Source organism: Clarias gariepinus, chromosome 24 (genome assembly GCF_024256425.1).
Source record: "Clarias gariepinus isolate MV-2021 ecotype Netherlands chromosome 24, CGAR_prim_01v2, whole genome shotgun sequence".
Lineage (NCBI taxonomy): Eukaryota > Metazoa > Chordata > Actinopteri > Siluriformes > Clariidae > Clarias > Clarias gariepinus.
The window spans coordinates 16506091-16531755 of record NC_071123.1 but is presented as its reverse complement, the minus strand read 5'-3'; the positions used below and the strand labels follow the sequence as shown (position 1 = coordinate 16531755).

Below are 25665 nucleotides of genomic sequence, written 5' to 3'. Positions count from 1 at the left end.
ATAAAACACAACAAGGTGTGCTGTTATAGCCAATAACTAATCGGTGCCACAGTGTGGTGGTCTGAAGTGGCATCATTCTGTGGGATGGATATTTATTGTATGACAATTTGCTGCAGTATATTTGGAAACACTTTGGGATGTTACAGGAAAATAATAAATTTCCTAAAAAATAAAAAGATGAGTATTATCATGTGTAATTATATGGCATGTGTCAGTTTTCTATTTATTTCAGACAAAAAAATGGCTTTGAAACTAGAATCAAATAGAACCAGACCTGAAACCACTTAAAAATTTTTTTTTACATTTTAAGTCAGTAGTCTGAATCAGCCCAGAACATTTGTTACACTAAATAAGGAAATCGTCACCATGATCTTTAGCAAATACACAAATACTGCGATAGACGTTTAAAAGATTCATCAACTTGTCAGTTTGGCTTTCCAAGAGTATTATTAATGTATTTTTAATGTAGGCTTGAGCAATAGTTATATATATATATATATATATATATATATATATATATATATATATATATATATCCTTAGACCAAATATCAAAGTAAAACATGTATACAGTATAAATCTATAATGTATAAAATTACAATATATTTTATATATTTTTCATATAATGCTTTTCAGAGCATTCCCAGTTGGATGATTTTGAGCTTGTGTTACAGTCGGTGTGGAGTTTCAAAACTCCATGTCCATGCAGGTGTTATCTGGGTTCACTGGTAAAAAAAAAAAAAATTATAATAATCCTACACAACTGTCACTTGTAAAACATCTAGTTGTGAATACATACAAACAAAAACCTGGTGTCTGATCTGGCATGCATTCTCTCACCAGTGCTTCACTGCAGGGTTGACCAGGACTAAAATGAATAATATGTCTAATAGTATTGTACAGGATCAACTAGATCTTTCTTTGTATCTTGCCCTTTAAGAGTTCTTTCTTTCTAAGAAATGTTCATGTGTAAAAGTGCACTCTTAGGTTGCAAAGAAAAATAAGTTCTTATATATTAATATAAACAGAATATTATAATGTTTTTATTCCCTCTATACAGCCCCCACCTAATCACAGACACACACACACACACACACAGATGGCTCTTTAATCCTGTATGTAAATCCCAGCCAATGGATGCGGGTGTTGAGCTGGGCTGGGATTAGCGGAGGCGAATGAGTTTCAATTTTACTGGATTACAGAACAAAGAAAAAAGGGGGAAAGGGGACAGTGTCCCTGCGTTTAAGACAAGCAAAAAAAAAAAAAAAAAATCTCAGCGTAATCTCACGGAGAGGAAGACGAGCGTGCTGGAGATTATGCGCTGTCGGTGAAGTCGGCGTGCTTTAGACCGGGATTCCGCCCTGCACTGTTGGATTAAAACACGGAGAGAATAAAAACACAAACAACAACCACCCGGGCTGGGATTGACAAGGTAAATACAAACCACAGTTACTGGGAAAACAGTCGTCTTGTTTTGTTTTTCCCTTCCGGATTTTTTTTGGTTGACTTATAACCAGGTAATAACTAAACCCTTCTCGGGCACGTGACTTTTTTTATGGCTGAAATTACAGATTATAATTCTCAAGGGGGGAGGAGGAGGAGAAGGGGGGGGGCGGCTAGCTAGCCAGCGTTAGCACGAATTAGCAAACCATGCTAACTAAAAAAAAAAGAGGGGGCAAAACTCAAACCTAGATAGTGTTTTATTTAATCATTTTTGTGCGACTAATGAAGCGTGTTTCGGTTTCTGGTGCTGTTTCGTGCACCGTCTCTAACGCGACACGGATTTGTTATTTATTATTATCATTATTTTTATTTTTATTATTGTTTGTTCGCCGTTAGCAACTTGCTGTAAAACTGAACACTTTCTATTGTTGCTGGTTCAAGAGGTGTGTGTTTGTTTTCTTGGTAGTTAATAAAAAAGAAAAAAAAAAAAGAAAGAAAAAGAAGCAAAACGCTTCAGGTGCAGAAAATATTGTCTTGTTTTATTTCCGGCTGTGAAATTCTGCCTAATGGACATTAATAACATGCCATGAACTGAGAAGGTCATGTTTGCAATGTCAAATGCACATTATTACTGCTGGCTGATAGGTGACTACTGTACACCAGGAGGATAATTAGAGTAAATATTATACAAAGCTGGATGTGACAACTATTTAAAACAAGAAAGAAAAAAAATCTGACGCCTTGTTTCCTCAAACTTTTATGTTTCGCTTCTTTAAATAAAGGAATAAATAGCAAGTCTAACTTTAAATAATTGTTTTTTTATTTATTTGTTATGTTCGCAACTATACACAATATGATATGCAGTGAAATGCTTATACGGCTGTTCATGACCTAAAAAAGAAAAGATGAGATAGTAAGAAGCTAGAAAGATAAATAAATTTTATCAATAACAGAACAGAAAGAATTGCATGTAAAAGGAATGCAAAATATAAAATCCACAAATGTCCAGATATAGAGTAACAGTAGAATAAAATCTACCAAATGTATGATGTATAAATTATATGGAACGTTCAATATTAAAAGCGGTATAAGAAGGCTAAAATAATTGTTTTCATCATAACATTTGTTTGATGTTTTACTTAACACAGAGTGAAATTTACCAGTTGGTCGAATATCATTTTCTTAAACCTCTTTTACCTAAAAGATTAGGTAATGTTGTTATAACCCTTGTGTATTTATGATACAAGACATTCAAGAGACTTTATTTGCCATTTGTACACATACAGACAGTATATTGGTACATTGGAATTTTTTGTGCAGAAACTCTCAGAGTTGGTGATAAGAAAAGAAAGATAAAGTACAGTAAGTCCCCTACATGCGAACATTCGAGTTATAAACTCTCGAAGATACAAACATTCGTTCACGCATGGTCTAAGGTGGAAGTTAGATCGCACACAAGTTTTTTTGTTAGTTTTTTTCTTTCTTTCTTTTCCGCCCAATTTTTCGATCCTAATTTAGTCATATCCAATTCCCATCTGTCATTGGTGCATTTTCCCCATCAAGGCTACTACTACCAGTCCGGGAAAGTTGAAGACATGTTTTTTTTCTCTGAATCACGTGACGTCTGCCAGCCGCATCTTTTCGAACTGCTCGCTCATGCACCGCTGGGGGCGATTTAACACACTCGGGGGACCGCGCTATCCGCTCCTTCTGCTTGCGTGACCTCACAGACGCCCATGGCTGGACGACTGCTATTTTTTGAGATTTTGCATTCTCATTGTCTTGATTTCCTATTGACTCGGTGATCATGTAAACCTATTTGGACAGGAATAAGTTTATCTTAAAAGTATGAGTACATTTAAATGTTTCACATTTGAGCAATGGCAGACACCTTTATCCAGAGCGACTTCCTTTTTTTTTTTTTTTTGATTTTTCCCCGATTTTCTCCCTGATTTTAGTCGTATCCAATTCCTCCCTGTCACTGGGGAGCTCCCACATTAAGCTTCTACTACCACATAGTTGGGTGGGCCGCAGACTATTACATGTTTCCTCCGACCCACTTGACGTCACCGATCGCATCTTTTTGAACTGCTTGCTCACACACCATTGGGGGCAGCGTAACACACTCGGAGGAAAGCGCTATCCGCTCCTTCAGCTTGCGTGAGCTCACAGGCGCCCCTGATTGGCTGTACAACCGTCATTAATGTGTGAGCACGAAGTAGCTCTCATCTCTCCCCTCTGAGAGAGCTCGGCCAATCAGCTCTCTCTAGGCCTCCAGCTGTGAGAGGTTACAGCATCACCCGGGGATCGAACCAGCGATCTCCGGGTGATGGGGCGAGCGCTTTACCACTGCGACTTACATTTTATTTTATTATTTACAGTGGCAACTTGGTGGTACTAGGGTTTGAACCTGGGACCTGGGATCTGCTGCGATTTTGTTGTATTGTTGGCATAAAGAGAGAAAGTATTTGTAATTTGTTTTTGCAGATGTTCGACAACAATAAATTATTTAGTATAGCTAATACTTTAATACATTATTATTACATTATTGTGTTTTTTTTTTATATATACAGTATAAGTTACATGTTTATATTTAAATTCACTTTCCTTGTTGGTATTGAATCCCCCCAAAAAAATTCTTAAGTACATTATTATTTTAAGGTCAGTTTGTTGGCGAAGCCAGACATTCCAACAAATATCGTGCAGTAAGGAAATGTTGAGAATTTACATATTGTGATATACATTTTTACTTTTTTGTCATGTAGCAAAAATGCTGCTTGTGCAATGTACCAACTAGTCTGGTTGTAGTATGGTATTTGTGTGAATAATACAACCTTGTGCAGTGTTGTATCACTGACCACAGCTATTCTAGTGAGAGTGTTTCTCACCACGTGCTCTAAACTGTGATATGAACTCTTGTCAAATACTTGTGTCTGGGAATTCGGTTACTCCAGTATGAGGATACGTCATGGCAAACTCGAATACAGCATTTTGATTCCCTTAAAAGTGATTAAAACGGATCGATAAAATGTAACTGTTCTGCTTAGTAAAGCTCTCCACCATTACAGGAAAATTGTCATAGTTAAGCAGTTTTAAAAATGGCAATTAATTGTGGACACTAATATCTCCAAACATGGTATGAGTGGGCAGCGTCTAACACTTTATCATAATGGACAACTACAAATTCAAACTGATTTTTCCCCCTATTTCCGAATGAGGATATTTATTAACCATGCTGTTCATAAAAATGTGTCTATAAAAGCGCAGATCCCTGCTTATTATTATTATTTTATTTTATTTGATGTAGAGCTTTTGATACACAATACTAAAAAGTCATTATGCAAGCAAATAAATTGACCAGCAGTATAAGCTTTATAGACAAAAAGGGAATCCTGTCTGCAGCCATTTATGCACTTATTAGCATTTTGCCCTCACACTTAAAGTCTATGTGTCTCTTTAGGACTTCACCACATGGACTGGATTACTGACAACCTAATGACGGCACAGCAGAGGTTAGAGTAGATGAGGGAGACATCTCTGAAATAGAATGTGTGAGTTCTGAGCACGATTATCACATGCGTTCAGGTGGAAATGTCACTGGATTGGATCATCTTTTTCACCACATTGGGTATCATCACAGTCGGAGCTGAGTGGGAAACCCACCCAGGGATCCACAATAGAGAAGAACATCTCCTGAAAACACCATAAATAAGATTTCCAGCACGTTTCTGTCAGGGCTCGAATAGCCGGAATAACAAAAAGCTGCAGCTGGGCAGAGAGACTCCGAGCAAAACATAAGTCATTAATCTGACTGCTTAAGCATGTCAGTTTGGCTTGCTCTCTCTCTCGCTCTCTCTCTCTTTCTTTCTCTCTCACATTGCATTTGGAAATGTTCTTAAGATGCCCTTTTTCTTTGCAGTGCCTTTATGGTTTCATCTGGTCGACCGAAATGTTGATTGACTCGCTTTGCCACTGCAAACCCCTTTTTTTTTTATCTTAAAAAATTCATTTCTGTGTGTAAAGGAGCCTCATAAAGGGGCTTGCAATTTAACACCTCGAGTCGGAGTACTTGCTCCGCATTGACCTCAGGAATCTGCTCAGGCATAACCGATACGATAAATTCCAAACCGTAAAAAGACGTGTTAGTGGCCTGATTCTGGGAATGCAGGCTTACCATCCGTCTGTAAACCGTAATGGCTTTCAGAAAGGACTCGCTCGCTTCAGGACAAGTAACAGCACCCGAACTTTACTGGCTCACCTCTCTCGGTCTGCGTGTGCGGTTTCTGGCTTCACCCTGAGGCCAGGATAATGGCTCCCAGTGTCTGCAGAGATTAAAAGGCCCGGGCCGCATTGTTCACATGCCTCTGGATTAGTTTCCAGGGAGACGGATTGCTGTTGCCATGAGAATGCAGGGTCCGGAATTAGGATTGTAATCTTGTTTTCTTTCTAGGACAATTCACCCTGAGTCTGTTTAAAGATACTTTTAAAAGTGTCCTTGGTTTTCGATTACTTTGATAATTCAGTCCTGTTTGCAACTTGACCCTCAGTGGCATCTTCAGTTTCAGGATTAAAAAATGAGTCTTTCTTCTTTTTCCCTTTCTGAGCTTCTGAGTCATAAATGAAATTCTAGTAGTCATTCATGTCAAGCATCTTCTCATGCTTCTCAGCTGCTAATTTCCTTAACTTCCTTATAAAACTGCAAAATTATACCCGAGACTATATTTTAAGCAAAGGATAGTCACACCAATTATTGACTTTGCTTTATTAATTATTGCTTACTGCTTTTCATGAATTCTTTGAATGTAGACTTGAGTGAAGACTTTTGCACAGTACTGTATTTACGTATATTAACATGGACCTCATACTGTATATTATTAGTCTTTAGTCTAGCCTATGCTATCTGCCTTGTAGTTCTTGACTTAGAATTAATATAACAATGTTTCCTTATAAAATGGAAAACTAACAGTTTGAATTGTAACTAAATGTACAACTTATGACTTAAGTCTCAAACTTGCAAAAAGATTTTGCTAGCTAGCTATTGTTAGTTCTTATGTTCAATTCAATTCAATTTTATTTGTATCGCGCTTTTAACAATTGTCATTGTCGCAAAGCGACTTTACACAATCAAAAGAATTATTTAAGTCTGTATGGAATGTAAGTTTGCATGAATCAAAATGGTCAGATAGTCCCCGGTGAGCAAGCCGCGGGGGACAGTGGCAAGGAAAAACTCTCTGAGATGGTAATAGGAAGAAACCTTGAGAGGAACCGGACTCAACAGGGAACCCATTCTCATTTGAGTGAAACAGAAAACAGGAATTGATCTGCATTTATACAGTGTGTTAGGTGGCAGGCAGTTCAGCTATAACAGTTGATGTTAATTGATTTTAATATGGAATCCAGGTAGTTATTGGAGACAACCGCAGTCTGTCAACACCAGTCGAGGCCAGAACTGTCTTTATGGTAGAGTGAAACCATCCCCAGACGCATCCCAAAGAGACACACTGGCCATCCATCCATTATGTTGAAAATTTGCACTTTGCACAATAGTACCCTTAAAACTTTTTACAAGACTTGTTACATCAATAAAAAAAATAAATAAAGTTAGGCTGCCCCTCTGGTGAAATTGGTTTGATTTATGCTTTTATCTATCTCTATTATATTATATATCTCTATCTTATACTATTTTGTTTCCACCTCTTAGTTGTAATGAACCCTGTAAAATAGCAAAAATGTGTATAAACAAACAAATCTATAGACAGTATCTCCTTTAAGAGTCACTGGAAACTCCTTCCATCAATGTAAAATACATTTGTACTTACAGAAAACCTCGTCATATCAACAGTGATTTTATATTGATCTGATCCCCTATGTAAACTGTTACTATAGAAACACTAACATATAACTTGATTATATATGATTATCGTAAAAAGGATTATTCCAACCAATGCTAACATTATTAACCATACATTAGTACCAGGTAGTGTAATCTTGTTTGTGTAATGCTTAGGCGTACAGTTCCTAGTTTGGTCAAGTCATGAATGTAAAGAAGCCTCCAAACACAGTTCAGTTTTAGTTCAGGTCCCTTACCAGGTGGTGTGTGTTTTCAAAGAGCGAATTAACAACGAAAGGCATTAAAGCAATAATCTGAGCCAGTTTTAATTGGTTGACAAAAGCTTATCGTAATTAGCTACTTTCACGTGTGTAACGGATTTTGGTGCATTAGTGCAGATGAGGGTATTACTATCACTTTTTAAAGCTTCTTAAAGGTTTTTATATCCTCGACTGCGTTTCTCAGACATGAAAGCAGCTTTAGGAGAAGAGTACCGACTCCCCTCCCGAATGTGGAACAGAATCAAATAAGTGCTACTTAATGAACAAAGACTTGTTTACTGGTGCTGTTCTCATCCACGCGATCCACATCAACAGTGCTTCTTTAAAATCATCGCAATGGAAACGATGACACTGTAGTCTAAGGGGAATTATTTTTTGTAAGACTACTCAGAGTTATATTGAAGATTAGAATCAAAAGCAACGATTAAGAGACTTTATTTTTGTATTTCTACCTCATGATATAATACTGAATATGATTTCGAACTGTGATTTTTGACCATTCAGAGACATGGCGCAGCTGCGGAAGCCGGGCTGTGACGGGATGAGACTGAACTCTCGTGCCGAGCTCCGCGGGCCACAGACATCTGCCAGACACGAAATCCTCACCAGCTTAGTGTCGGCGCTGGACTCTGTGGTACAACTCAGCCTCTGCTTCAGTAATCTGAAATGCCGAATGGGCATCTTTAAAGGAGCCAGACTTACATAGTACAACACTATAATCAGTTGCTCCAGCAATTATTTTTTGTAATGGAATAAGCTTAGACATGTTTTTATTTTCCCAACTTATTTCTGACTTATATTCCCTGCAGTGCACCGCTATGTCCAAGCTGAACGCGGAGGTGGCCTGCGTCACCGTGCACGAGGATAGTGTGATCGCTGTAGGAACAGAAAAAGGGAGAATTTTCCTCAATTCCAGGAAAGAAATCCAGACAGACTTTCACAAATTCTGCAGTGAGTCCTTCAGATGGATTTTATCCATGTGTATGAGGAACTGTTAGACCGAAACAACAAGCTAACAGCTCTGTATAATGAATTTCTCTAAGACGTTATTGCATGAACCCAGGAGGGCCTGCAGAGCATGACATTAAAGGCAGTATTTGGCACCGCCGTCTAGCTGTTTTCTTTGTGTTTTTATTTCTTTCTTTTAATTCCACAGGGGTCTCCTGTCTGCAGGCATTAAATTCAATCAGCTCCCACGCCAAAGTTCCAGATACAGAAAGCAGCCGGACTGGTAAAGATGGTTTACCACCAGCTAAACAGCAGCGAGCCTTAACAGACGCTCACTCCAATATCTTTGTCCTGAGGAAGATGGTGGAAGAAGTCTTCAGCGTACTTTATAGTAAGAATTTAACCTGTAAAAAAAAAACGAGTTCTGGTTATATCGCCTACAGCGCTGTAACTGTTTCACGTGAAAGGTTATACCTCCATATCAGCCGTCTGCTGTTCTGAAACTTTTAAAACAACCTAGATGTCTGAACCCCTTAAAGAACAAAAGCCTGATGTGTTTCAGGTGAGGCTGTAGGGAAGAGCAGCCTGGTCCCCGTGCCTTATGAGTGGATTCAGAAAGAGCCTGGTGCTGTGCTCGTTCACGGCCTCCCCGATGGTGTGACCCTTAGAAGACCTGCTGATTACGACACCAAGACCTTAATGAAGATCCTGGAGCAGAGCAACCGCATTCGCTTTATCGTCAAACGGTCAGAGACGGGAATTTGAGCATGATAACGAATCATGACATGTAGAACAACTACATGTGGTTTGCTTTATGGTTTATTATGTTGTAAAATCGCAAGGGATTACATCTGATTTGTTTGTTAATAATGTTTTGCTCCATTATTTTCATTGCATTATGCATATGTATTTGTGGGGATTTTATTTAGCTGGTTACCAACATTGAGTTTTTGAAGGGTCCTCTCACATTTCTGAACTCTTACACACACACACACACACACACACACACACACACACAATTTATATGTACAAATAATAAGGCTAAGTTACCTCGGCAATGCTAGCATTACTAACAGTGAGTAAAGGCTAATAAAGGGGCTAGTTAGCATTATCTTGTCAACAATTTTAGTTTTCTCCTTTTTAATGTTTACTATTTTCCTTTGAAATTAATAGAATTTATATGCAGAAATGATCATGCTTTTATTTTTTTTTAAAAAGGCCAAATTTAGAAATGCTAGCATGACTAACAGTGAGTGAAATCTAACAAACACCAGCCTTAATATTATTGCTTTTAGAAAATACTAGCAATTTTAGTTTGGAGTATTCCTCCTTATTACTACTTACTATCTTCCTTTTAAAACTAAATTATATATGTAAATAATTTATGTGCAAAAATTCTAACATAATGTAGGTCACTATAAAGTGCTAATTCACCTCAGAAATGCTAAAATACCATGATTAAGAGTAAGTAAAAGCTAACAACAGCTAGTTAGCATAGTTCATTTTGCTAAACTGCTTCTTCTTTGTTATACATTTTTAGCAATATGAATAGTTTGGACTTGAGTATGTTTTATAAAATCTTGAGGTAAAATGTTTTAATAAATGTTTTATAAAGATTTCATATACAGTAGCAAACAAAAGGTTTAATGATAATCATAGAGCTGTTAAAAGATTGAGGTAGTGTTGATGTAAAATTCATTCTTTGAACTATTGAATGAAGTTTCGAGGTAAAATGTACAAGGAAATTGTGTTCTGAATTCAGAGTGCCAGACGAGGCCCAGCGCGATGGTAAATCCTGTCCGGAAACCAATCACCACCCCTCTCCTGCTGTTAAGAGTGCCAGCAACCACACGCCTGTTAAAACCCCCGCACAGGAAGTGCCTGCTAGCAGCTCCATGCTCTCCAGCTTCCTGTATGGAATGCCTGTGCCTTCCCAGACACACCCAGATGCTAAGGGCGATCCGAAGCCCTCGGTGCTGCACACCCTCGTCAAGGAACGGCAAGCAGCCTGGGCACCAGTCGACGAGAAGGCCACTCCACCCAAAGAGGCCACTGACAATGGTGAGTGGTTTAGTTAACACAAAATATCTAATGTTGATCTGCTATGTCGTTTTTCGTTTTATCAGACCAGTTTTGCCTGTTTTTCATGCTTTTGAAGTTTTTGAATGATTGATTATTAATGGTGGTTCCTGTATGTGTTCTAGGTGAGCGGATAGCACTTGCAGGAGATGTCGTTCAGAGCCCTCCCAGCATCCACATCTCCAAACGCCTACTCTTTTCCATAGTGCATGAGAAATCAGGTGTGAAGCAGATCGAAAGTTATCTATACAGTATATGTATAGACACACACACACACACACACACACACACACATTGTTATATAAAGAAAAAGAACAAAATCACAGTGAACCACTTTGTATAGTTTTATATTAATCTACATAATTAACATAACTTCAGTAGCGTCCAAGATCTGTTTTAGTTTATTGTTTAATAGAACTTAACTACAAGGCTGTTTAATCTGCTGATATGGTGTCCTTGCCTTATCCCCGTCTAAAGAGAATGATGTACCAGAGATTTAGACTTTTAGGTTGTTCAGCTCTATCACGTCCTCTTCTGTACATTCAGCTTTCAAACCTTTAACGATTAGTATCCAAGCCAAGTATCTGCAATAACCATGTACCTGTGTTACACATAGCCACTTTAATATAGTAGATTCACTTCACTTAATGAAAATATCCACACTAAACCACAATGTAGGTAGCAATTCTGGTGGTACTTTGTATTCTAAACCTTTAAGTCCAGTCTTTTTTGTCTCCAGTGCGTTTATGTCAGATTAGTATAATAATAATAATAATATAAATTATTATTAAAAATTGTCATTGGAAATTGGTTGTCCATTTTTGTTTGAGATTCTTATAGATTCTAATTCTCATATTAAACCCAATCATGACTGCAAGAACATTGCATCCTCCATGACATCACTGCAGCAGACAACTGTGGTCTTTTCAAGGGACTAATAAAAATACTGCACCAACATACAAAGCACCACCAGAATTGCTACCTACATTGTGGTTTATGGTGGATATTTTTATTAACTAAAGTGAATCTACTATATTAAAGTTAAGAGGAATCACTATAATTAAGACTTTAAATGTAAACACTTAAATATCACTTGGCGCCAAAAGCCGTGACCAATGGTTGATGACTGATAAAAAATAGGGTTCTTGGCCAAGACCCTGCAGCAGGAATTAGCAACAGGAAGCTTTCAGACACTGCCAAGAGTCAGACCCGGTGTTAATTGTCTCCATTGACTAATGCAAACAAACCCAGTAGACAAAACAAAGCACCGGTTCTCAGCTGCACGTTGCAATATAGAAACTGTTTAAACAGTTAGTGTTTTGATGCAGCGAGATATAAAAGCTACTTTGATGCCAAAGGTTGTGATTCAGAGTAAATGGTGGTATATTAATAACTAAAAAAGATATACTAGGGTATTGATTCAGTCTTGCAATTTATTGTCTAAAACACTCTGTTTTGTATTGTTAAGTCCAGTGCATCGATTCGGCTTTTTGCATGTCTGCCAGAGATCGCATGGTTTAAATGTAATCATCTTGTCTTGCACAGAAAAATGGGACGCCTTCATCAGAGAGACAGAGGACATCAACACACTACGGGAGTGCGTGCAGATCCTGTTTAATAGTCGCTACGGTGAGCCAGTCAGCCATTATCTCTGCTCTCATATACACACACACAGGGGGAGAGAGAGAAAGACAGACAGAGAGAGTGAGAGAAATAAAGAGCCACTTTTACTTCACCTTGCAACTATATTTTAAAGGCAATACATTTTTATATTTTGTCTGGTTTCATTTTAAAACGTCTGTGCTAAAATAAACTTTCACCGGTTTAAACCTGTTCATGCTTTCAAGTGGTAGCTGCTGTGTTTGTGTTCTCTTTCGATTTCTAACTGAATGAACGACCCAGTTCCATGTCTAATCGGAATGTTTAGTGTATAATGTGTTACTAAAGATATTCGCATTCCTATTATTAGTACTATATTCCTGTGATCCCCTAATATGATTAGATTGCCCAGTCCTGATTATTAGGTGAGTCAAAAAAATATCCGCACTCTGGTTATATCAAAACTTCTGTCTTATCAGAGCTTGACGTTCTGCTATGCAGGTGTGAAAGTGTTCATTTGTAACTGCGGTGCGACCAAAAATGAATGCCACACTTGGGGTTTGTGCGAAAGAAGAGCAGCATGCAGTGATTCTTTGATGTGGTCTGAGGGTGTAATGTGGTTCGTTGCCGAAAAAAACTCACGGAAGAGCATAAACAGAAGCGTTTGGATATCTGCAAACAAAATTTGGATCGACACAATAAGGAAGGTGAACGTTTTTTAAAGAGAATCACTAATGGTAAACATTCTCAATCGCTGACCAAGAAAAAGTCAAAAAGTCAGTCATAAAATGGAAAATTGATGCTTACAGTTTCCTGGGATTCTCAAGGGCCAGTATTAAAACATCAGGGAAAAGGTTAGAGGACAAAAATTCCCTTCTGATAAAGAAGTGAAGGGAACGGTGCATTCGTGGCTCGCCGCTCAGGCTAAAACATTTTTAATGAGGGAATACGAAAGTCTTTCGTGAAAGTTAATTGAAATAAATTCTACAGCCAGAGTGCAGATAAATTTGGACTCGCCCTCGTAGTTCTAACTATAATGGTAACTGTGATTAATTGTATGTGTTAAAATTCCAGCTGAAGCGTTGGGTTTGGATCACATGGTCCCTGTGCCGTACCGGAAGATCGCCTGCGATCCGGAAGCGGTCGAGATCATCGGAATACCAGACAAGATTCCCTTTAAGAGACCTTGCACTTACGGAGTGCCTAAACTCAAACGAATCTTGGAAGAGAGACACGGCGTCCGTTTTGTCGTGAGACGGTGAGTCCTCTCGGACGTTTGAAAAATAGGTTTGCCTTGAATAAATTAACATAAGAATTGTTGAGCCAGATGAATCATGATCTACTCTTTTCAGAGTATGCTTAAATGTTCAAAAGTCAAATTGCCTAGAGAGTCTCATCTTTCAGAAGTCAGAAGTCATTTGGTTGTCAACCTTTAACATAACCAGATGTGAAGGTGATGCATTGTTCATTCATTTAGTTCATTTTGCGGCTCAACAGTGACTACATGAACTGTAGTGTTTTTTCTTTTCTTTTTTTTCCTTTCATCTCATGAATAAAACTTCCAGCCTCCTGGTGCCATCTGGCAGATTGGCGTTTGCCGTCCAAAGCGCTGCACCGCTCGCTGGGTGTAGTAACCACTGCCATTCGCATGCCAGTGTGCACCCGCCGGTTTGGCTTAATGAGGAATTCTCCTGCTGAGTCTTCAGCCTTGTGCATCCAAATAAAGCAGCTCAATATGCCGAGGCGCAAGCCCGTTTCTAGCCCGTGTTTGTTTACATGTTTGTTTTCTTCCCCCCCTTACAGGATGTTTGATGAGCGAATCTTCACTGGTGAGTGTCAGATTTACTGAATTAGGTCTCACAGCGGGGCTTGTGTTTGCCTTGACAGGGTTTGATGTGCAACAAAAAATTTCAGTTGCATGTTCTGTGGTGTTCTGTTGCCTAGCATGCTTTTTAAAAAATTTTGTTTTAAATTTTATCAGCTGCAGGGAAAGTTGCTAAGGAGGAAGGCAAGCAGGATGGCTCCTCCCCTGAAGACGGCTTCCCAGAAGGGCTTAGGGTGCCGAGCTCCGCCCTCGAGCTGGTCAGCAACACCCACAGCAGCAGGTAGACGTCAGCGCACATCGGCGTCGAGACTGGCAGCTCGGCTAATTAGTTTTAAACGCCCGAGCCTGCTCGCTCAGGCAAAGCAAACAGCGCTAATTGTTGTTGAACTTCAGGAGAGCACTATGCCGTTTAATTAGACTACTGCAAAGCCCTTTAGCGTTGCTTTGAAATATTTCCCTGTCAGTCAGGGTTAGCTGTGTTTACTCATTAAATTGCTCTTGCTCCTCGTCCTCTTGATTTGTTTTCAACGTCTTTGTCTCTCAGATCCACCAGTTCCTGTGTCAGTCCCTTGGCAGACTGTGAAGCAGGTGAGCGCCCATCACCCTACATTCAGCTTTATATCAGCAATGGCTGAGTTTTTTTCTCTTTTTTTTGTTATGAACAGAAAATGTGTTTTTAGGGCCTTCGGGAGACTGCGTACCTTTAAAAAAGGTCAAAACAGAGCCACCAGATGGAGAAATCATTCAGGTCACTGTACCAGGTACGAGCTTCCTTTCCCCATACTGAACCTGATAGACGTTAATGTCGAACGGACCCTTAAGTAGTGAGGCACGTTACATCCTTTTGTTCGTTTTCATTTCACTACACAGGAGTAAAAGAATGGGAACAGGATCATGTCATGATACTATAAGAACCATTCATATTATGAAGGAAATAAAATTCCTCAAATGTCACTCAATTCGAAATGAGTAAAACGAGCCAAGCTACATATAAGAAATGATCGACAGGCATGTACTAGATACAGAACAAGAGAACATCACAGGTCTAATAAGTTTCTGTGCTTTAGAGAACACCGCAGCACCGGAGGAGCCAAACGAGCCTCAGGTTGAACTTGTGACCCCTGATCTCCGGCGCCCCCTGGAGCCTCTAGCAGGTAACCGCTTCCTTGTCTTTTTCCCATCAGGAGCTTGGAGCAACGTCTGGCTTTGGAAATTTCCCATTCAGACACAGTGGTAGATTTCCAAGGCAAAAAGCAGGGCACTGGTGATGACCTTATTAGATAGTCACCCCGCCTTTTCCCAGTGGCCAATGTAGCTTCCTTTCCTGGTCCCTAGTCCATGTTTCCTTGTGTTTATGTCTATTAATTATACAAAATACAAAAACTTTTTTGTTACATGTTAATAAACCAGTGTTCCAAAGGATTTTCATCTGTATATTGCAACCTGCTTGGCTGTGATTATTTATGATGCAATAAGACTTTACTGTAAGTTTTTTTTTTTTTTTTTGGAGAAACTTTCAGAGACATGTAATCCTGGACAATATCATGAAAATATTTTAATTAATGGACAATACTTGTGAAATTTAAAATCAGTTAGTTTACCCAGAATAAGAAATCAGGGTTTTTTTGGGTACCTTTTTAATTATCACAAAATAGAATATTGCAAACAACATTCCCAGCCCGGATAAGATCCCCTCTTCATTTTTTCCTCCTTGTATGCTGTTTTGTCAAACCTAGTGAAGAGTTGAGCTTTCCCTTAGCTCTTACCCCAGTTCTGGACTCCAATACAGTGTTATAATACAACAGAGTTAATACTACACTTCAGCCACAAGTAGCATCGGTCAAAACCATCCTTGAATCCAAACCATCTGTGAATTCCTAATATTTATAATGTACTTAGTACGAAATACATCTGAAATTCGAAATATAACCCATGTTCCTGCTGCTGGAGCTGAATTGTTCGTATTAACTCTTTTTTTTTTCTTTTCATTTGATTAATTTCATTTAATATGTTATTTTAAAGTCTGCTTTACACAAATGGTCATTGGAGTAAACAAAAGGTGAGTGAAACATTAAAGCATTTAGGAGTATTAGGAATAGCCCATTTTAGCCATCCATATTAACAAAAGTCGTGGGTTTGCGTTTTGTGTGACGTAAATGATCTTTCCTGTTTAGTCGAAGAGCTGGTGCAGAAGTCAGCGTCGCAAGGTCTCAAAAGAGTTGTTGAAGGTAAGCCAAATTTTATCCAACGCTTTTGCGTTTGTACACAAATGTTGGGCAGTTTATTTGATTGTCTGTCTGTTTTTTTACCAGAAGACATCGGAGAGATGATTCTCCAGCTGCGAAAGCAAGTGGAGAGCCTCTTCAGCACGAAATACGGTGAGCACCCGTGCCGTTATTAGTGCGGTCTGTAATTCAAACACATTGCCATGGTGACGTTTTTTGTTCAGTATTTGTGTAAGGAGTCGTCAATATCAGAGCTTTGTAAGAGTATGTTGATCAATAAAGAAATCCGTGGTCATCTTCATATCACTGTTATATTATATCTATTTACCAGCACTCTGAAGTATATGGTCAGTTGTATATTTTTGTAGAATAATTATTTCTTATATCCACACACATTTCCAATATTCTCTTCTCTAGCGGAGGCTCTGGGCCTGCCCGAACCCGTGAAGGTACCCTACTCAAAGTTCCAGATGTATCCCGAGGACCTGTACGTCACAGGACTACCGGAAGGGATCACGTTCCGGAGACCGAACTGCTTCGGAGCAGCCAAACTTCGGAAGATTCTCAGTTCTAGTAACCAGATCCAGTTTTTTATCAATAGGTGGGTCCAAATAAAAAAGGTGCCTGAAATTAAATATATATATATATATAATTCAGCAGTCCAAATATGGAACAGGAAAAGAATATTGTATTAAAAAGTTTAATAATTTTTGTCTTAATTCCAGGCCAGATTTGCTAACTGAAACTCAACTGAAACATGAACCTCCATCGCAGGCGATTTGTGATCCAGGTAAATATACTTAGAATTATAGTCACTGTTTAGGCTTAGTTGTTGGCACTACTTCTCTGCTGGGAGTTTAAATCTTTATAAATGGTGTTACCAAATTGCTGAGGTGTTTGACTGGGTGTGTGAGTGTGTGTATTGCGATGAGTTGGTATACTATACACAGTGTAATCTGTCTTGTGACCTAAGGCCCTTGGGATAGGCTCCAGGCCCCCAGTGACCCTACACAAAGTTACTATTTATTTAGACATAAAAACATGTAGCTGAGACCTTTCTCATCATTACAGCAGAATGCGATCCTAAAGACAGCCTGTTGGAAGACCCTGGACCCGCCGCCAAGAGACCGGGATTCTTAGGTAAACACGTTAGGTGACCGGACATTTTTATCCAACACAATGTTCACCATGTTAAAAGATTCTAGATCTGATCTTTGTTTCATTGCTTTGGTTGACAGACAGCTTAGAGGCCAAACTGTCTCGCATCGACTTGGCCAACACACTAAGGGAGCAGGTCCAGGATCTGTTCAACAGGAAGTACGGCGAAGCACTGGGCATCAAGTATCCCGTGCAAGTGCCTTACAAGAGGATCAAGAGCAACCCTGGCTCGGTGATAATCGAGGGCCTGCCTCCGGGAATCCCCTTCAGGAAACCCTGCACGTTCGGCTCGCAGAACCTCGAGAGGATACTGGCGGTGGCTGACAAGATCTCCTTTACCATTATGAGGTGAGATGGAAAATCCTTTCCATTATGATGACGAACAAGAAATTGTGAAGGGTGTGATAATATCGTCAGTTAAACTGTTTCGCTAATATAGATTAGGTTTATGTGTTCCTATCTGATGGCCCCCCAGCAGAAGTGTGATGAAGTTTAGTCACACACACCCAGTGTCGGCCATAATTCAAAAAAGTTACAGCTTTACTGCTGACGGAGTTTATGATAGTTATTTAATTGTCCCATATACTCTACTTATCGCAAATATGTAATTAAAAAAGCAAAAAAAATTATATCACTAGTTTTTTGTCTTTACAGGCCTTTCCAAGGACTTATTCCCAAACCAGGTACAAATTCTGAAACCATTTATTCAATCATTCCTTGCTGAAAAACATAAGCGTGCACAAACAGAGTTTATTTTATATACTGAAGAGATTTTCTTCTTTTTCCTTTATTAGCACCAAGAAGAATCACTTTATTGAAGAAGGCGTACTCGTCAATAAGTGGTAAGAACATCGTATTAGTTTCTAATTCGCTATATTTTCATTTAGTTACACCTTATATAATGTGTACACCGAACAATGTGTTCATTATTATGCAGCAGAAGAGGAAGACATCAATCGCATGGGTGAAAAAGTTATATTGAGAGAACAAGTGAAGGAGCTGTTCAATAAGAAATACGGTCAGTATTAGGGATGGGACTCACCAGAAAACGATGCAATATTATGAGGATATCTAGCGGCTGATTCTGTAAATATCTTGATATGATATTTTTTATTTATAAGAAATTACTGACAGATTTTGACAGATTTAATAGATTTTTAGAGTCAGTGTGGCCATACATGACATCGCTAAATCGACATTTCCCCAATCTCTACCAACAGGTAGAGATATTACATATTGTGTGTACTTTTAATATAAACAGGCTGGTGATGCTTACATTTTCATTTTCAGGAGAAGCTCTAGGTCTGGACCGACCTGTCGTCGTCCCTTACAAGTTGATCCGAGCCAGTCCCGACTCCCTGGAGGTGTGCGGACTTCCAGAAGATATTCTTTTTAGAAACCCTAACACCTACGACATCATTCGATTGGAGAAGATTCTTGAGGCTAGAGATGACATAACTATCAATATCAAAACACCTTTACAGTACGTACAAATGTATAGTATAGTCTTATTTTCCTCTAGTTTGTGAATGTTTAATATAATGATTCTAATGCCTATTATTGTTTTTGTTTAGGCCTTTTGTACAGCTTTGTCCACAGACTTCAAGTTCAGGTATGTCCCCATACTAGGGGTTGCAAGACTTTTTTTTTTTTTTACTCACCAGCTAATTCATAAATGCTGCTATTTTATGCAGTTTTTAGTGAAGTTAAATGCTCATAACAAAAACAAAGTGTGTGTGTGTGTGTGTGCCTAACCATATACACACAGGCTACAACATACAATTTCAGACTTAGTGTTTTTAGGCCACACTATTAATGATGAAAACTAAATAAATCAGAGCAGTATCTGTACTGAATATTTCAGCTTTATGGAGATCCTTGTGTCAGTCCTCCATATACAGATCCATCCTAGTGTTTTCTGTTTAGTCATGTATTTTCTACAATCTAGAACAATGTTTAAGATGTATAATTAGGTAATTAAGTCACAACAACAGTCAGTTGTCATTTTAAGACACATGAAGGTCAGTGGTTCTGGACTAGTTCTTTCAAGAACAGTATTGTGTCAAGAGCATTTGCAAAACCGATCAAGCACCATGACGAAACTGGCTCTCATGAAAACCTTCCCAGGAACGCAAGACCAAAACTTACCTCTGCTGGAGAGGAGAAGTTCATTTAGGGTTACCAGCCTCAGTCTTGAATCACCATTTAACAAGCAGCACCTCAGATTAGAGCTGTTATGAAGGCTTTACAGAGCAGAAGTTGCAGACACATCTCAATATCAACTGTTCAAAGGGGATTGGTAAATATTTTTGTTTCTTTCAGTAAGTGTTTAAAGGAATAAAAATCCAGAAAGACCATGAATTAGAAGGTGTGTCCAAACTTTTGACTGGTACTCTAGCTCTGTGAGTATTTTGGAACATCTGGGAGGTTTTTCCAGCTTGATAAAGACCTGGGTTTGAACTTCCGTTGACACAAGGCTGCCATCCAAAAAAACAAGTCTATATCGGGCTCTGTCAGCAGTGGAATTGCAAGACATGTGCATCCTATGATTATAAACATGATTGTCCAGACAGTACTGGTGATTGTTCAAGAATGTTGTTGTGGTTTTATTTAGCTTTTTACCTCCGTGTGACAAGAGATGAAGGATGGAGACAGGTGGGTTTGCTGTGAGCAGACTTGGTTTTCAGTTTTCCTAGGTGAACCTTTTCTTTCAACTGAAACACAAATTCTCTCTCACACACACACACACACACACACACACACACACTGAACCTCACTCTTGAGCTCTGCTGTGCATTCTTTTCCACTTACCTGACTCGCTACATCCATGAAGCAGAGCTTGACCACCCCCCACTACCACAATCCTGTAAGTGATACCAGACATAGCCATCTGTGCCCCTGCCTGTGGATCATTTGAATTTGAAGGCCTGAGGCACCAGATACCAGCAAGTGATCTGTGGTTTCATATATTTCATGTGAAGGTGCCAATGAAGCAACAAAATGGGTGTGGTGCAAACAAAGAGTAAAGGCTCTATCAGAGAGTGGGGTCTGCTCATTTGATGGCCAGGCAATGAACTGGATCTGGTGCCCCCATTTTCATAGGTCGGTCAATGGACTAGTGATGTGATGTGATGTTTAAATAGTTAGGAACAGATCTACAATAGTAGCCAGCCAGTCCCTGGAACTTTCATACCTCCATTTTGGTTTTGGGTCTTGGGTCTCAAGCTGCGAGTCTTCTATGTGGCCCATGTGGAAGCCCACATATCATACTTTTACCTGCATAATTCAAACTTTTTTGGATTGGCCCTGAGTGTTGGCTGTATCAAGGATTACAGGAAATTGGAGTTAAGGAAATCTGCTAGTATCTCTTAGTGAGAGCCAGTGTTGTGGTGGTAGTTTTGTCTGGTCAAATCACACCAAACCGATCAATCAGTTTGTTAATTCAGGGCGTTGGGGGGGACATATTTTTCCCCCTTTCCTGGCTCTTGCTCCCTTGACAGACCAGGACTTGACCATGGCCCCACCACCACAGTCTAAAAAAAATAACTGTTGGAGGGATTCTTTTAGTCGTAAATGAGGCTATAAAAAATAAAAAATAAAAAAAACCTTGATACTTTACTGGCTGTGAAAAAATCATTGTTTTTTTTTATAACCCCAAGCAAGAACTAGTGATAGCATCAGTCGAGTTGTCTAAGCAACCCCATCTGTATATTTTTTGTAACAGAAATATGGATAAATATGGAAAATTTGAGTGTTGTATAAATTTGTCAATTGCTCCTAGAATCAAATGAAGTCGCAGTGAATCGTCGCAAACGAAAACGAGTACTGGATAGCAGTCGAAGTGTCCCAGCTCCAGGAGCGGACCCTGCCAATTCAACCAACCAGATTCCAGTAATGGTATGGCACCAACCTTCGTTTTGACACTAATATTATAATTCCATGCTTCTCATTCTGAATTATGATGTTTTTTTTTCCAAGGCTGAAATATATCTTCTCTCTCTCATTAGCAATGGCCCATGTACATGGTGGACTACAGCGGAGTCAACGTGCAAGTTCCAGGCAAGGTTAAATACTAAGCCGGCCCCTTTGAAAAAGAACACTGTGGGAGAACCTGCATCTGTTTTCACCTCAGCTGGAGCTCCTGCGCCTGATCACGCTGTATATCAAACTCATGTGTCGAAGCTGGCAATCATGAACTCCTCGAGCGTGATGATGAAGAGAGTGAGGGGGGTGCTCATCGTGCTTTCAGGATGCCAAGTGCTTAATTGCGAAATTACACAGATCGTCACTTTCCAATTTGTCAAGTTGTGCTTTATTTCCTGAGAAGGTTGCTTGTGAAAGGAGTGTTTTAATTTTCTAGTGAGTAATGCATTACTGTGCATTATACAGTTGCCCTGTACGTGAGGCCCTGCAAGCAATCATTTACTAACACTCTGATTAAGGGTAATAGAAATGGATTCTAAGAAGCGTTTATTCCCAGACACGGTTGTTGATGGGATAGATAACCCCAACTGGTGCTGAACACATGCACACTGCATACTACTCCAATAGTAACTGGCGGTGACTCATAGCTAAATGTTGTATTATTATTTATTTATTTATTTAAAAGTAAAGGAATTTGCATATGCAGGGAATGTGAGGTGTTCAGTACAAAGTGTTATGTGCTGAATTGCGTAACTGATAACTCAAAATGAATTAGCTACTGTATGTACTCTGAGAGGTTTTTATTTTGTATCATTTCATTTGTTTTTGTTTTTCTTCATTGGTTACATTAAGTTGGAGTACCCTAACATAATAGCACTAACATATTCCCATTAAAAGGCGTTTTGTATTATTAATATTATTATTATTATTATTATTAGCCTTGTAAGTTACTCCTACTCTCATGGATTATGGAGGATGAGATTTCACAGAGAAAAAAAAACACCATGAATGTATTGTATGTAAAGAAAAGACTGCTATAACGTTATTCAGTATGGACTTTCTGGAATCGCCAGTATTTATATGCTGTACTTTAATGCCATTTAGGCCTTTTAAATAAAATGTGTTGCCTTGCGTTCACTGCAATTGAGCGTGATGGTACATTAACTATGTCTGATTTTTTTCTTCTTCTAATAAATCCACATAACACTTTCAATTTCATTCCATGTAGATATTTCTGCTTGACTGTAAAGAACGGTACAGTATTATCACTCACTCACTCATCGTCTATACTACTTTATCCTGTATTCAGGGTCGGGCGGACCTGGAGCCTATCCCAGGAGGCTTATGGCGTGAAGGTACACGCTGGACAGGGTGCCAATACATCGCAGGGCGCACACACACATTCACACACTACAAGCAATTTGGGAACGCCAAACAAAAAACCTGCATATCTTTGGGAGGAAACCGGAGTACCTGGGGGAAACCCACCAAGCACGGAGAGAACATGCATACTCCTTGCACACAGAGCCGGGAATTGAACCCGGACCCTGGAGGTGTAAGGCAACAGTGCTAATCACTACACAACCGTGCCGCCAGTACAGTATTATAATATTAAAAATTACTGTACAAGTGAAAGATTAAAATTAGAGCCACATGATCTAGTTACCCTTTCCCAGTATCGCCTACAGGGATCATATACGAACATGCTGTTTATATGACATTCTTCTACTCCTCAACGTAGGTTTTGTGATGCTAGCTTAAAGCATTGCACATTATCAAAAATATATTTTAGGCTTTTCCTTTGGTAAGAACGTTAAACATTAGCTTTACAATGCCCGCTATCGATACGTTATTGATAGCAAAAATCCTGCTAGATTGTCTTTGGCGGCATGATGACATTGTGGTTAGTACTTTGGCCTCAAACCTCTAGAGGTCCTCTCTGTGCTTAGTGGGTATCCTTTGTGTACTCCAGTAACCCATCCAGGGTGTACCCCGCCTAGTGCAGGTTGCAAACATACGGTGATTTCAACAATATGGCGCAAGTTTGATCATCAGTCAGGAAACCAACCCCCCCAGCCACTGCGCAAGTGCCCCCTTAGTGCGGGACAGATAAATTGCTGACACGGCTGGAAAACCTGTGACAAATCAACATACGCACACCCGGTGATCTGCTGTGGCGCCCCCTAATGGAGGCCCAAAGAGGAACCACAACATTGCTGTCTGTTTAAAATTTACTGGGAACTATGTCGCTCATATTTTAAAGATTTCTGAAAATCCTACGACTCACAGCCAAAACAGGTTTTATACATTATTTAACTTTATAATGATGAGCAAATTTTCTGTTTTTTTTTTTTTTTCCTGCAGTTGACCTAGGAATTGGGTAATTGATTCAGTGAAATGTGTATAAGATATATTTAAATAGATAATCTACACACACTTCATTCACCATTAATGATTCACCCTTGTTTCTCATTAAAATCACGAGTCTGCCTACAGCGCCATCTGCTGGTGTAATTTGTGACACTGAGATACAGTATAATATTGTACAGTATACAATGATAATGATAAATACGAATTAAAAAATATTAAACGAATAAAAAATTAACATTAGAAATATATAATAATATAATAACATTTATTTATTTAAAATTAGAACATTTAAATATTTTAACAATACTGTACATATCCTTTGGGGGCAAAGAACAAGACAATTATTCTTATTCTTATAGTTGTTTTGTTTATTATGTTCTAAATAAATAAAGAACATAATCTCATCATTTCAATAATAATGACTACTATTTGTAGTATAACAGTACTTGTACTACTATTACTTATGACTAAGAATAACAATAGAAACCACAACAGCATTAAAAAGAACAGCATTTTAGTATTCCACCAAAAACTACCTCTACTACTAATATTTATCATCATCATCATCATAATCATGAGAAGAAGTACACTAGCAGCAACTGCAACAACAACACTTACTTACTCATTGTCTATACCACTTTATCCGCTGTACATGGTTGCGGGGGTCTGGAGCCTATCCCAGGAGACTTGGGGCACAGTGCAGGGTACACCCTGGACGATCCATCACAGGGCACACTGTCTTTAGATTTTGCGAGGAAACTGAAGCACATGGGGGAAACCCCACCAAGCACGGGAAGAACATGCAAACTGAAGACCACAGGCATTCAACAAATGTCTTTGGCCTTGTCCCTTATGCTCAGAGATTTCTTTAGGTTCTGTGAATCTTTTGATGTTATGCGTTGTATATGATGAGTTTTGCAAAGCCTTTGTAATTTGACATTGAGGAACGTTGTTTTTAAAGGATTCCTAAATCTTTTTTTTTCACACTCTATCACAGTTTAAATTGGCTCTGCCCATCTTTACTTCTGAGAGACTTTGCCTCTATAAGACATTCCTTTTATAGTTAATCATGTTACAGACCTGATGTCAATTAACCTAATTAATTGCTAAACGTCTATTGTGAATTAAATATTGGCTCAGATAATTTGAAAATCTTTTAGTTTTCATTTTACTTAAATAAAAAAAAAAAACGTCCCAACATTTACGGAATTCGCGTTGTACTTCTACTACAACTACTATTAGCACTACAAATAATAATAATAATAATAATAATAATAATAATAAAAGAATAATACTAACAGTAATAACACAAACTGAATGAAACCTATTATAATTATTACTACTTCTACTAAAATAAGTAGTAGACAAAAAAGGCAACACTACTAGTAGTCCTATTACTACTACTACTATCACTACTACGACTACTACGACTATTACTACAACCAATAATAATAATAATAATAATAGTAATAATAAAGGGAAAAAATCAATACACCAGTAATAACACTAATAATAATAATAATTATTATTATTATTTTACTCAAGGATGCACTACTACTACTACTACTACTAATAATAATAATAATAGTAATACTGAATTAACCCGATTATTATTAGAAACACAGCAGGGACAGTGGTCACATGCATTTAAAGAGGATATCCCAATACCATTATAACATAATTTTAGAAAAGGGGGAATTTTATGTTTAGACCTCCAAAAAGCCCCAAATGCTGGGAAAAAAAAGCATCACATTATGATGTCACTCAATGTGATGTCACTGAGCGTAATGTCACTCAATATGATGTCCCTCAGAAAGTTATTTTTTTGGCATAAGTTCAAGACATCGTCACAGCTGATCATGTTTGAGATATCAAAAATCCCTTTACAATTTTACATCCTCAATGTCTTTAGATCACCTAAATTCCCTTGAAAAAGTATATAAAATTCCTTCCTGTTGAGTTGTGCCCATGACATGCAGTGTGA

At 38.6% G+C, this 25665-nt stretch overlaps 1 protein-coding gene across 10 annotated transcripts; it reads left to right on the top strand.

Annotated features, from left to right (window-relative positions):
* The first annotated feature begins 1156 nt into the window (after positions 1–1156).
* Positions 1157–22475, top strand: gtf2ird1 (GTF2I repeat domain containing 1). Of its 10 annotated transcripts, none has more exons than XM_053485612.1 (27): positions 1157–1431; positions 8058–8187; positions 8363–8504; positions 8710–8892; positions 9064–9247; positions 10264–10562; positions 10706–10801; positions 12126–12209; positions 13254–13437; positions 13983–14008; positions 14161–14284; positions 14549–14592; positions 14685–14765; positions 15072–15158; positions 16179–16232; positions 16317–16382; positions 16647–16830; positions 16955–17019; positions 17304–17369; positions 17468–17735; positions 18042–18070; positions 18182–18229; positions 18328–18405; positions 18678–18870; positions 18962–18999; positions 21169–21284; positions 21395–22475. In XM_053485612.1, the coding sequence occupies exons 2-27, from the start codon at positions 8062–8064 to the stop codon at positions 21461–21463; spliced, it is 2934 nt and encodes a 977-aa protein (XP_053341587.1). In that variant the 5' UTR covers positions 1157–1431; positions 8058–8061; the 3' UTR covers positions 21464–22475. The 10 variants fall into 10 exon arrangements, with proteins under 10 accessions (XP_053341587.1, XP_053341585.1, XP_053341582.1 ...); XM_053485610.1 differs by having other exon boundaries at positions 18325–18405; XM_053485607.1 differs by having other exon boundaries at positions 14670–14765.
* Positions 22476–25665: the final 3190 nt, after the last annotated feature.